General features: G+C 30.6%; 1 protein-coding gene across 1 annotated transcript; it reads left to right on the forward strand.

Moving 5' to 3' along the window:
• Positions 1–4531: 4531 nt before the first annotated feature.
• Positions 4532–8687, forward strand: LOC145324339 (uncharacterized). The gene is made up of 5 exons (XM_080166950.1): positions 4532–4651; positions 4805–4848; positions 5182–5281; positions 6242–6309; positions 8557–8687. Exons 1-5 carry the CDS (start codon positions 4623–4625, stop codon positions 8619–8621), a joined length of 306 nt encoding a protein of 101 aa, XP_080023076.1. The 5' UTR covers positions 4532–4622; the 3' UTR covers positions 8622–8687.
• Positions 8688–12598: the final 3911 nt, after the last annotated feature.

Raw genomic sequence — 12598 nt, forward strand, 5'->3', positions numbered from 1 at the left:
TGTCCGGAAGCTACTTTGTCCGAAGCTACTTTGTCCGAAGCTACTTTGTCCGAGGCTACTTTGTCCAAGATCCATATATACTATATATGTAAGAAAAAGTAAATAACCCAAAAACGTTTTTACAACATTAGTATAGTTCAGTATACATATGTTAAAATATTCTCTTTTTTGATACATTAGAGTTATTATAGAGCATGTAATCACTTGTTCTTTTTATAGCCTTAATAATAAGTATGTTAGGAATCTTATCAAAAAGTAGAACAATAGAGGGGACAGGCAGGGGCTTTCAAGCTTTTTCATTGGGGGGGGGGGGGGGGTAAAAATTTGAAAATAACAATTTTGGGGGACCCCCAAGATCATTTTGGGGAGGGTAATCCTTACATCATAGAGGAGATTTTTTTTTTTTTGGGGGGGGGGGGTAAAATTGAAAATCCAGAAGTTTGGGGGTGTCTACGGCACCCCCAAATTCATTGGAGGGGGGGGGGTAATCACCCTTTTACCTCTCCCCTTGGACGTCTTTGGGGACAAGGGTTAGATAACTGTATGTTTATGGGACGAGGACCCTGTGATAACTTTCAATTGAATCTTTAAATATCAGCCAAAAGTGTCAGAAATATTCACACAGTATCAGAGTAAAACACTAGAAGTTAAATAACTGTATTTCCAAATCCCAATGCCTACTCTCAATTGGGTCTTTGAATATCAGCCAAAAGTGTTGGAAATATTAACACAGCATCAGAGTAAAACACTAGAAGTTAAAAAAACTGTATTTCCCAATCCCAATGCCTACTCTCAATTGGGTTTTTTAATATCAGCCAAAAGTGTCGGAAATATTAACACTTCCAAAAATAATTTGCTAGCAGACGAAAAAGGTCTTTGGAAATGGGGTTGAGGTAGTTATCTGTATATACATCTATACTATAGATCTTTCATGTTAGTTAATTTATCCCTAAAAGAACATAAATATGTAAAAATCCGTTTCTATTACCGTAGTCGGTCTTGAGTTCTCGACTTAATCAGTCTATAACTACATAAACTATTTTCTACAGAGCGCCATTCTCTCTCTAACATATAAATTGTAATTAGTTATATAAATGAAAGGGCAGAAATCATTGGTAAAGGAATAAACATATTTTTACTCATAAATAAATGTATACATTTGCACTGACAGTGAGAAATATAAAAATTCATATAATTTTTAATGTATGTGTGTTACTCGGAAGATCTATGTCTACTTTACAAAAAAAAATTTAAATATAAATCTAACCCTTTTAATTGTATAACTTAAGTATTGAGTTCCCAACTGGAAATTGTTATGAGCTGCGCTTGTTTAGGGATCCAGGCATTCTAAAAACTATTCATGTCTCCTACTCAATATAGCCACAATGTTTACCATTATTAAAGCCTCTAGTATAAGGATACATAATTGAACTTGACTCTAATATAGCAAATCTTACATTGATACCATAACATCTAAAAGGTTTGACAATAACTACCATTTTAGGTATCAAAAGTCTCTCAATGCTACCAATAAAGTTTTGTTATTGCTTATAAACTCTAAATAGGGTTTTCCAATATGTCCTCGAAACCAAATAATATCCGCTGATTTAGAACCGGTACTCAGTCATACTGGAAAATGATGTATAACATCGTATTACAAACAATTTTCCACTAATAACAAAAAAATATTAATTTAATACCAATTTTGTTAGCCCGGGGCTTTCGGCCACTAGTGGCTAACAAAATGAGTTTTAATCTAATATCTTATTTTATTTTATGATATACCTATCTTATTTTGCCTGCCCAAATAAAGGTATTCTACGTAATCTGTGTGTAGGCTTTTGTGTGAACGAGAAGAAAGGGAAATTATTCTAGGTATAGAGACCATGCGCATAATTGAAATACACATCTTAGAAGGTTAATCATGCAGAAAGTGTCATATGTGACGTCATAAAAATACGTCTAAAGCTATTCCTTTTTAGGGGTTTCCTTTTCAACTTCTCCTTTTATCCTTACTTTCTAGACGTATTTTTATGACGTCACACATAACACTTTCCGGCGCTTTCCATACAGACTTGTATGTATATTTTCTTTGTTTGACTTTTTGTTTTTGTCTTCTAAGGGAAGATTCATGTTGATACTGTACATTTTTAAAACCTATGAGCGGAAGAATAGACTATCCCAAGCAAAAAAATTAATATATGTAACCCCAAAATTTTGGAATACTTTGAATATATTTTTCAATTTTTGTAATAGTGTTAATTATTCAATCTAAATACTTTTCAGGGTTTAATTTACTATTCTTAAAAATACTTATTTGTGAATCATACCAGTTTTAGGAATTTTTGTAGTGTTTCAAATTTCTCTAGAAAGTTAGTAAATACCTACAAATGCCACAAATGAAAATCCTAATATTATAAAACAAATTAAAATTAGTAAAACTTTAAAAACTAAATTTTCCATAAAGCTAAATTTTACTTTAATTTCAACTATCAAATTCAGGCCTGAAGGCTATGAACGCAAAAAATAGTAAGTAGCAAGATTTATCAGAGTTACCATTAAAGCAGTTGGTTTGACTGACTCTATAACCTTCAGAAGTTGAATCTCTATTGCATTTTCCAACCTTCCTTTGTGTGTTACAGTACTAATTAATTTGGCTAGTGTATTATTCACATACTAGCGGCTCTGTCCCTAGAATGTAGAGGCTCTGTCCTCAAAGGGGGCTGAAAAATAGCATAAAGCCTTAAATTAAAAATTGAATAGCCAAAAACCATTACAGGACCTATGTAAAGCTTGCCAGAAAAGGAGAACCTAAAAAGTTCAATAGTAATTGAAATCGTGGCAAAATAACCTTACTGCTTTTCAAGATAGGATAGATACATTAGATATGTTCATTTATAATTTTAACACTTTTTCTTCACTTCTTTAATACCAGAGATAAATATTTTCTATAAGGAGGTGGAAGGGAAGAACTATCTTAGCTTTTCCTATATCTTTCATATATATTTAGAATGTTAATTGGTCTACACAAAATATAAGAATAGTTATTTCTCGTAAGTATTATAAACAGCTTTCCGCGGATTAAAACCAGTTTTTTTAGCCGCGAGGTGCCGAAGTGTCGTATGGATGAGAGCCGGTTCTTGTCCACCGGATTCGAATGAATACGAGAAAACATATTACATTACATATATGAAAACAAGTTTTAAGTGTTTTGTTAAAGTCAGAGCGGAACTAAAATAAGATTCATCTTGAACTCCAATCATCTTAACCCCATTCTCTAATTCGTTGGATTACAAACTTTGGGTACATTTATTAAAATCTTGATAGTAGTATCGAAACTGCCAAATCAGTATATTTTGTCTACATAATTTTATGTATCAATTCATCGCCCATGGTCTTTTCATATAGTATCCTTTGTTATGTCAAAAGCTGGAAAATTATAAAGGAAATTAATTTTATGGATACAAAAAAAGTACATATGAATCATTTAAGATACAAAATTATATTATAAAAACAAGTCTTGTTTATATATAATATTTTTTTCAAAATATCAATCTGTGGGGATAAGAAAACAAATACCTAAATCTTCCAAATTTAAATTTAATGCATCCTTCAAAATTTAGACTAACAAGGATGACAACATCCATAAAAGCGAAGCTCTGAAACGGTAGAACAAACGAACATTAACACATGTAAACTTGTAAAGTGTCAGAACTGAATAATCAGATTGTAAATGGTTAAAAGTCGAACGAATGAAAAGTGTAAGTAAATCTAACTCGTACCTAACTTCTATAGGAATCATCACGAAAAGTTTGAAATCGATAGGACAATTCTAACTTGCCTAAATCAATGGAAAAATTATAGAAAAGCTTCGCTTTTAAAAATTAATATATGATAAATATGTGTTGGAAAAAGTTCTACAAGATTTATATTATATGAATAATCACAAAACCTACCAACTAGTTAAATATTTTTTTTGTTGCAGTGATTAGGAATCAGACAATTAAAGACAAATACATTTATATACAAACTTTAAAAAACATATGAAATACCCATTATTCTTCTGTGTACAAATTTATATTTTTAGATTAAATAAAGAAAGAAGTAAGAGTTTTGATGAAAATGGAAATACTGTAGAAGATATAACAAATATTCAAGATTTTACAAAGATTACAATGAAAGAAGACATTTTTAAGGCTGTTTTCATTTCCTCAGGAAAAAAAAGTTATTTATTGTTCTTTTATATGTTCAGTAAGAAACGGGAAGGGAGGGGTAATTGGGTTGTTTATTACATTAGTTACCAAAGTTTTATGAACGTTTTCTTAACATTGTCTTACAAATCTTGATAACTTTTATTGGTTTACTAAGTTGGGTGTCCAAACGTTTTAACCAATATTTGTAATTTACAGAAGGGGTAATTTTGTGCATCTTCATTGGGGGTGTACAGATCCCTTTAGATCCCTGTAATACACATTACACATCTTTAGTAAAGTTGTAAATAATATTAGCAATAGATTTCATTGTCAAATGAGAAGCATCCGTTTAAGTTTTTGAATAACTTTTATAATACAGACAAAGTGATTGCGTCCACAATAAATAATGTTATATATGTTATCAATTTAATGGATAAATCATCTTTACCATTATTCAAGTAAGTAAATTATAATATAGCCACTTTTTTTTACTTAAAGAAATAAAAATAATTCATATATTAACTCCATGGAGAAAGGGTGGTTATTCTTTTAATAACAGATTTATTTTAAATCAGAAATTCATCATTTTTCTAATCAATCATTTATTTCAGGACTGAAAATAGACCAAATCTCATTTTTAATGGAGCAGTTTTAGGTAATATAAGTATTATTTACATTTTTTTCAAACTATTTTGTAAAGCATATTTTCAGAGTGGTTTAACTTGTACCGTCTTCTTAATGTTATAAAATGGTGACTTTCACACAAAATACCCTGTTGATCACTGGTAATCCTTCAAAATCGCCAATTTTGGTAATCAAAGCCTAAGCCACCATCCGATCTGCACTAATAACTATAGTCCAACTTTTTACCAAATGGCCTTGAATTCAATTGCAGCCAAAACCATCTGAGATAAAAATCACATCTAAAATCAAGCAAGCACAAAATGACTGTTCATTAATTTTACCAAAATATATTTTGTTTATTAAGGTGCCTATAATCACAATAATATGGACGTGTTTGATGTTAGTAACATTCTTAGAAACAAATTAAATAAAAATCATACAGATTATCTACCTCCTTTATTCAGGTAAGAATGAAATCAAATAATAACAAACTTTAGACTGTGTAGTTACTGTATAGTCTAAACTGTGTAGATACTGTAAAGTATAGACTTACAGATACTGTAGAGTCATTACTGTGTAGATAGTAGAGAGTCTAAGCTGTGTAGATACTGTAGAGTAAAGACTGTGTAGATACTGTAGAGTCTAGACTTCGTAGATACTGTATAGTCTAAACTGTGTAGATACTGTAGAGTCTAAACTGTGTAAATACTGAAGAGTCTAGACTGTGCAGATATTGTAGAGTCTAGAATGTGTAGATAGTGTAGAGTCTAGACTGTGTAGATACTGTAGAGTCTAGACTGTGTAGATACTGTATAGTCTAGACTGTGTAAATACTGTAGAGTCTAGACTGTGTAGATACTGTAGATTATAGACTGTGTAAATATTGTAGAGTCTAGACTGTGTAAATACTGTAGAGTCTAGACTGCGTAGAACCTGTAGAGTATAGACTGTGTAGAAACTGTAGAGTCTAGACTTCGTAGATACTGTATAGTCTAGACTGTGTAGATATTGTAGAGGCTAAACTGTGTAGATACTGTAGAGTATAGACTGTGTAGATACTGTATAGTCTAGACTGTGTAGATACTGTAGAGTCTAGACTGTCAAGATACTGTAGAATATAGACTGTGTAGATACTGTAGAGTATAGACTGTGTAGATACTGTAGAGTCTAGTCTGTGAAGATACTGAAGAATATAGACTGTATAGATACTGTAGAGTATAGACTGAGCAGATACTGTAGAAGATAAACTGTATAGACACTATAGAATATAAAATCTGTAGATACTGTAGAGTCTAAACTGTGTAGTTACTGTAGTATATTAATAGATTGCATAATTAATGTAGGGAATATAGATTATATAGATACTGTAAAGTATAAACTGTCAAATTTTAATACAAAGAAAATCATCCTAGCTTAAATTTTAGTATGGATCTTGAGAAAATTGGAATATGCTGTCTGCCCATAATATCTTTTAATGATTACGCTATCATAGGTAACGTTTCATTTTGTTTAATAAGATCACCTGGATGGCTGTGTCTCAAAAAGTGTCTCAATAATCAGCCATGTGACGTTATACAAATGAGGGATTATCCATCTCTTTTTTAGGGATTTTCTTTCCCACTTATCCTCTCATCTTCCTTATTTTTATCACGTCACGTGGCTGATAGGGTTTTTTGAAAGGAGAATTTTCAGAAATCTTATATAGCAGTAGACATAATCACATTAGCGTTACATACGAACAAACAAAGAAAATTGTTTTGCCATTACCTAATTATTTTACCTAAACGATAAATAAAGAAAGTATTCTTTAGAAGATAAATGTAAGAATTGTACTTTTAATATCCTTGACTTTGAAAATCTTATTCTCTTATATAAAAGCGTTGCAGGGAGTTGGATTATAATTATAAAATACTTTTCCATTCGAATGTTGAGATACCCACTTTTACACAGATAAGATTTTAATATTATTGAATGAACATACCGTTTAAATTATTTGCCATAACTACATGTTTTAATTCAATTTTGGACTCATTCATATAAACTGGACCTGCAGAATCATACCAGGAACTAGGGACGTTCAAGTTTTTTTTATTTTGAGGAGGGTAAAAAGTTGGATTTCAGAGGTTTTTTTGGGGGGGAGGGGGTAATTTTATGTACCTATTCAGGTTTTTTTCCTTTTTAGACCTCTATGCTTGAAACTTAAAAATGGTTTGTATACCAGTTAATATAATTTCAAATTTTTGTACTTTTAATTTCGCCAAAATAATATTTACTCTTAACCTGGACAACCCTCTAGGGTCCTGTGGCCGCCAGTAAAGTGAAGATCCATATTTCTCTTTTGAGACTTAAAATTAAAAGTCACTTTTATTTCTTAAACACATTATAAAAAACGAGGGGGGGGGGGGCAAGACGTATCAATTTCCCCTAATGGATTAAGGTAATTGGATTCGGTAGAACTGACAGACATACTGAATGTCGTATTTACAGTGCAGCTGCAATGCTAAAAATTCTTATTACTTGACAATGATGATTAATACTTATCCACAGTAATTATACTTTTACCAAAAGCAGGTAAAAATCTCATATTTTAGCAAAATATAAAGTTTGTAATAATTTTATTCCATGTCTGAAAAACGTTGTAAAATAATGAAATTAGAATGATAGATGGCAGGATAGAAATATTTATATCATATGTAGTACGATACTGTGAACATTATCGTAAGAAAAAAATTATTTGTAGAATTCAGGGATCTAAATGAATAAGACATTGTTTGATAAATTTATGGAAATCATCAATGAAGATAAACAAAAATATCTGTCTGTAGATTCGATTAGAAGTTCAAACATTTGAACACTTAATTATATGAACCAACCCCCAATGTTAATGAGATAACGAATAAAAAAAAGTTATTATAAATTTTGGGAACCAGAGTGATAAACAGCCCAATTTTCCTTCCCTCTCTGATAAGAATAAGTTTTCTTAACTTAACCAATAATGTTTAAGTCAAATATACCCTGTCATTCATTCGATATGCAATTTCAAGGGTTTATAGCTGAAAGAATATTTACATTTTACCCGCTTTGCTTTATATTCTTGAGCGAGGTTTTCAGAGATTCTTTTTTTTACAGTAAAAAATTCTGATCCTACAATAAAGACATAATGTAATATGATAGAACAGGAAGGCAAAAGTAAAATTAATTAAAGTGTATTCTTTTCTGTTATTACAAAATCTCAACATTTTAAAACTTTCAAACATATATTTGAAAAGAAAAGACATAATTTTAGAAACTTTATAGATTTTAGTCTAGCAGACAGTAATACTTAAAGCTGCATAACAGTTTACTGTTTCTTTTTGTTTTACTTTTAAATTTATTCCTTTAAAAAATATAGAATTTATATTAGTTAAATGTTCTTTTTTCAAAATTCATACTGCCTTAAATTTTGTGGAAGGTGAGTATTGAAAATATTTCTGCGCTACGAGTCTCAAATTACCTCTCTAAGGACACTTTGTTGATTTCTTAGTATGTTGATTATGTAGGGAAAGGACACCTCATATATAACTAACACCCCACTAAAATTTGGTTTATGTTGAGTGTCAAAATTTTCTAGTTCAGTCCACGCACCCACTTTAAAAAAAACATTTGCACATCACTGCTTCTAAAACTAAGCTAGTTCTGTAAAGAATGAAATTATCCTTGCTGTATGAAAGAAACACTAATTCTTTTTTGTTTTGTTTAGGTGGATCAAAGGGAAGCAACAAAATAAAGATTTTCGATTTCTGGAGAGCGTTTGACTCTGTTTAACATGTTCTTTTAAATAAAACCTGTCTACCTCATTTTAGATGAATTAAATATATCATAATATCTTAATAGATTATCTTTTGTTTAATTTTTAAATGTTGATAATTCTACACATTAGGATGGTTTTTGTTCTTTCCAAACAAGGTGGAAAGTAGAAGCAGACAATCAACTCCATGATTGAACTGCTGGGTATGCATTATCAGACTGTGACCATAATAAGCTTTATAGGCAACGTCTTCCTTCTACAATTTTGATTTTTGACCGACTTGCTTAATGTTTGTATAAAAAGTGTAAGAAAAACAACTTGGGAGGCAACTTTAAACGTTCATTAAAAAAATATATAGAGATTTTCCCCATATATTCCCCTAACAAAATCGCAGTAGCCAAGTATTGATACTAGCTCTTAAAAACAGATTTTGCCTATACAGCCGTCTCCAAAATAGTAACAGATATACATACATAAGCACAGATCCAACTATCTGGATAATCAATATAAAACAGACCCTAAAAACATTATCTAGTTTTTTTTATATCTATCCATGGCTAGTGTATCTTGTATTGATAAAGACTATTTGAGTCATAGATAAAAAGGTAAGTAAAATAGGTTGTTTCCACTCTAATTAAATTTTGACCGCCAAAACATCTTTCTTTCCTTTAAGGATTTAACCATGCAGGGCAATATTCCTACGACTTAATATCCCTATGGGGATATTATAACCTTGTATTAACCTAACTGACCTACAATAAGCATATAATAACTTTTTCTTCTTCTTCAAGAAGTTTGAGGTATAGTCCCTTTCGTGACATCACCTGTTAAGGGGCGTTTCGTCGTATTTTCACAGTAGCTTTTCTCCTATTTCTAGACTCTGCGAGGGGGGAGGAGCTCTAACCCTGCTGGGCAATCACATAACCTAAAATAACCTATTAAATGCCACTGTGAAAATACTACGAAACGCCCCTTAAGCGGCGATGTTATATACGAAAAGGACTATACCCGAAGTTTGTTCATCCCCACTGAATTTTGAAACATATTACCTGTACCTTTGTTTGTTTTTATGTTGTAGTGTTTTGAGTGTTGCAAATAATGATGGCTATTTAGAAGAATGGTGTCGACACATTTCTTATCTATACAAACCAATACTACAATATCAACTATATCTTGTTTAAGTTCAGATACTCTTGAAATTAGGTTCGTCAGTCTTACTGTAAAAGCAAGATTTGTGTCAGATCCGCAATTATATACTGAATTGTGTTTTGTAATGATTATAATTTGTAAATAAAAAAGAGCTTTGAGTTTTGGAAAGAAAGTTTTGTATTTATCAACTAAAAGTGTTATTTTGGTTCATTCAAATTAATGCTCTATATTTAACTAGGATGAAGAAATTAGACTAAACCCATCCCAAGGCTAGCTTAAATATGAAATAAAAAAACCTATGGGACCTATTTGAAGCTTCTCAATTTAGGAAAACTCAATGACTTCAGCATTTATTGAAAACTTAAGCTTCAGATAAAAAAAAATACTAAATCTATAATCTATTTTGCCTTAAGTTGTTTGTCTAATTAAATTCTAAAAAAAATAAAAATTCAATAAATTGTTGAATTATAGTATTAAACGTTGAAATAAAAGGGAAAAACATGAATAGAAATCCGAATACAATGAAGTCCTTTTTCTATTTTAGTAAAATAAAAAAGAATTTTCAATAGTTTTAAACAAAGAAAAATTATTTATGATTATTTTTAAAAAGAAGCTTGAGTTTTTTGCTAATTGTAATTACTTATTTTAGTCAAAACAAAAATACATAAGAAATTTTAGATTATAAAACTATTTTTTTTAGTAGAATACAATGGCCATGAAACGGGTGTTGAAATACTATTGGTAGTAATGTATGCTCACAGCTAAAATAGCAAGGTTAAAAAAGAAAAGTTTACAATGCTTTTGCATTCTGCACAGAAAAGCGTTTCTTAGACCCTTAAACTATCAGCATACAATTTAAAACAATCATATAAAGTAGTAAGGTTTTTGGATATTTTTCTATTTTCTCTGCACCTTTGAACACAGTAACACAAGACATTAGAGTAAACTGCTAAAGTGGGAAGGGGTTAAATAGCTGTATGTCCTCCCCATCCCAAAAACCTTGTGCCGACTCTCAATTGGGTCTTTGAAGATTAACCAATAAAGTCAGGAATATGAACACAGCCAAGTAGCATAAAACACTTTGTTAGCAGAATAAAAAGTTCCTTGGAAAAAAGGGGAGGTAGTTATCTGTATATACAACTATACTATTAATCTTTTTACTAGATTATTAAAAACTGACTAATTTTAATATTAGGTAGATCCCCCTCTGACCAATTTCAGGGTTTGTATATTTTACCCTTTCCAACAGAATTTATTATAAGGGAAAAGAGGAAATTACAACCCCTCACATAATAACAACGTACATGGATTTGTTAAGAACTGCATAACCGATTTTATGAATCTACTAATTCTTTTATATTTTTAGCACAATATTTGGGTTTCAATGCCAAAAACTTTACAAACCCATAACAATTGTAATTTATATATATCATATAAATATTCCTAAATTTTCAAAAACGTTTTTACTTATTGCATCTTGACTTTTTCTTCTTGTCTTTTTAAAACATTAGTTGTATTGGCAAATCATAGGACAAGGGTAAGAGTAGCAAGTATTTATTGGCGAATTTGAGAATGACAAAAATAGATACAAGATAAATAATCAATTAAAACAGTAAGAACTTTCAAATGTTAGTATGTTTATTGCATCGTCCTTGTATCGGAACGCAATCCTAGCCGTTCTCGATATCTTAATCTCAAGCCCTCCGAATGACCAACATGTGAAGTTTACAAATGTGTATTTATTACCATGAAAACAGTGAATCTAAAACAAAAATATAAAAATTAATTACATAATATTAATGGTTTATTATTTTTGTAGATCGAGGTTGCGTGATTTCAATTTAATTAAAAATATAAAATTTCTAAAAAACTTTAAATTGGCACGAAACATATTAAATAGCATCAGAAATTGATAATTTTAGATTCAAATGATCAATAAAATTAAGGAAAATATTCGTATGTCAAAAGTTAGCAGTTAAATGGTCTATTTGTTGAAAAATTAATGTTTTAAATTTCTTCGTAAAAATATACCATACTACACTTATTATTAAGAATTAAAGATAAATTCTTACCACATTATGATGTCAAACTAAGCAGAAGGCTTATTTGAGATATTCCACACATCAGAGCGCATGTATATTCAAGCAATACATTATTTTCAATCACGTAGCTCCTCATGTGGGACTAATCAAAGAAAAAGTGCGCGTTTCTTTTGTCCGTTTACAAGCCACGCGCCGCGCGGAGATAGTTAGGAATGCCGCGTAACACACTCATTCTCTAGGAAATTTGGTGTAAGGAAACAGGGATTAATGGGTTCGAACTTGCCAGGGAATACAAGAAAAACATACCGAAACACACCCGTCTATTCACTGGGAATCGAACACAATACCTCATCTTTGCAATATGCGTGCAGACAGTGTCCACTAAATCACAATCTCACAACACATAAACCACAAGAGTTTAAAATGTTATGGCCATAAGGCCTAAAATTAATTAGGGTAACTCGCGAATACCACAATAACTCAAACCGAGTCCACTACCACATAAGGATAGGAATAAGGAATGGGAAAAGCATTCAATATACATGAATTGCACATTTACCACTCACACATCTCATTATATCATGGCCTCATAATCTCAATAAAATTAGAATTACAGACCATGTAATTGCGAATACATGAATTAATAATCAATAGTACCTAAACTTCAATTAGGCACCTACATAATAAAATAGGTAAATGATTTTTATACTAAAAATCGCATCGATAATTAAATAATCAACTCAAACTTTTTTCATCAAAAGAAAGAAAGATTAAATAATGACATTTTTTCTACTAAATCTTTT

This window comes from Acartia tonsa, chromosome 7 (genome assembly GCF_053477335.1).
Source record: "Acartia tonsa isolate MP-2025a chromosome 7, ASM5347733v1, whole genome shotgun sequence".
In the NCBI taxonomy this organism is placed as follows: domain Eukaryota; kingdom Metazoa; phylum Arthropoda; class Copepoda; order Calanoida; family Acartiidae; genus Acartia; species Acartia tonsa.

What these genes read in the sequence shown, in the direction of transcription:
- LOC145324339 (XM_080166950.1), top strand. Translation starts at nt 4,623, where the DNA reads ATGGATAAATCATCTTTACCATTATTCAA. An exon ending in TCATCTTTACCATTATTCAA is followed by an intron (nt 4,652 to 4,804) that starts GTAAGTAAATTA and finishes CATTTATTTCAG; the next exon opens with GACTGAAAATAGACCAAATC. An exon ending in TTTTAATGGAGCAGTTTTAG is followed by an intron (nt 4,849 to 5,181) that starts GTAATATAAGTA and finishes TTGTTTATTAAG; the next exon opens with GTGCCTATAATCACAATAAT.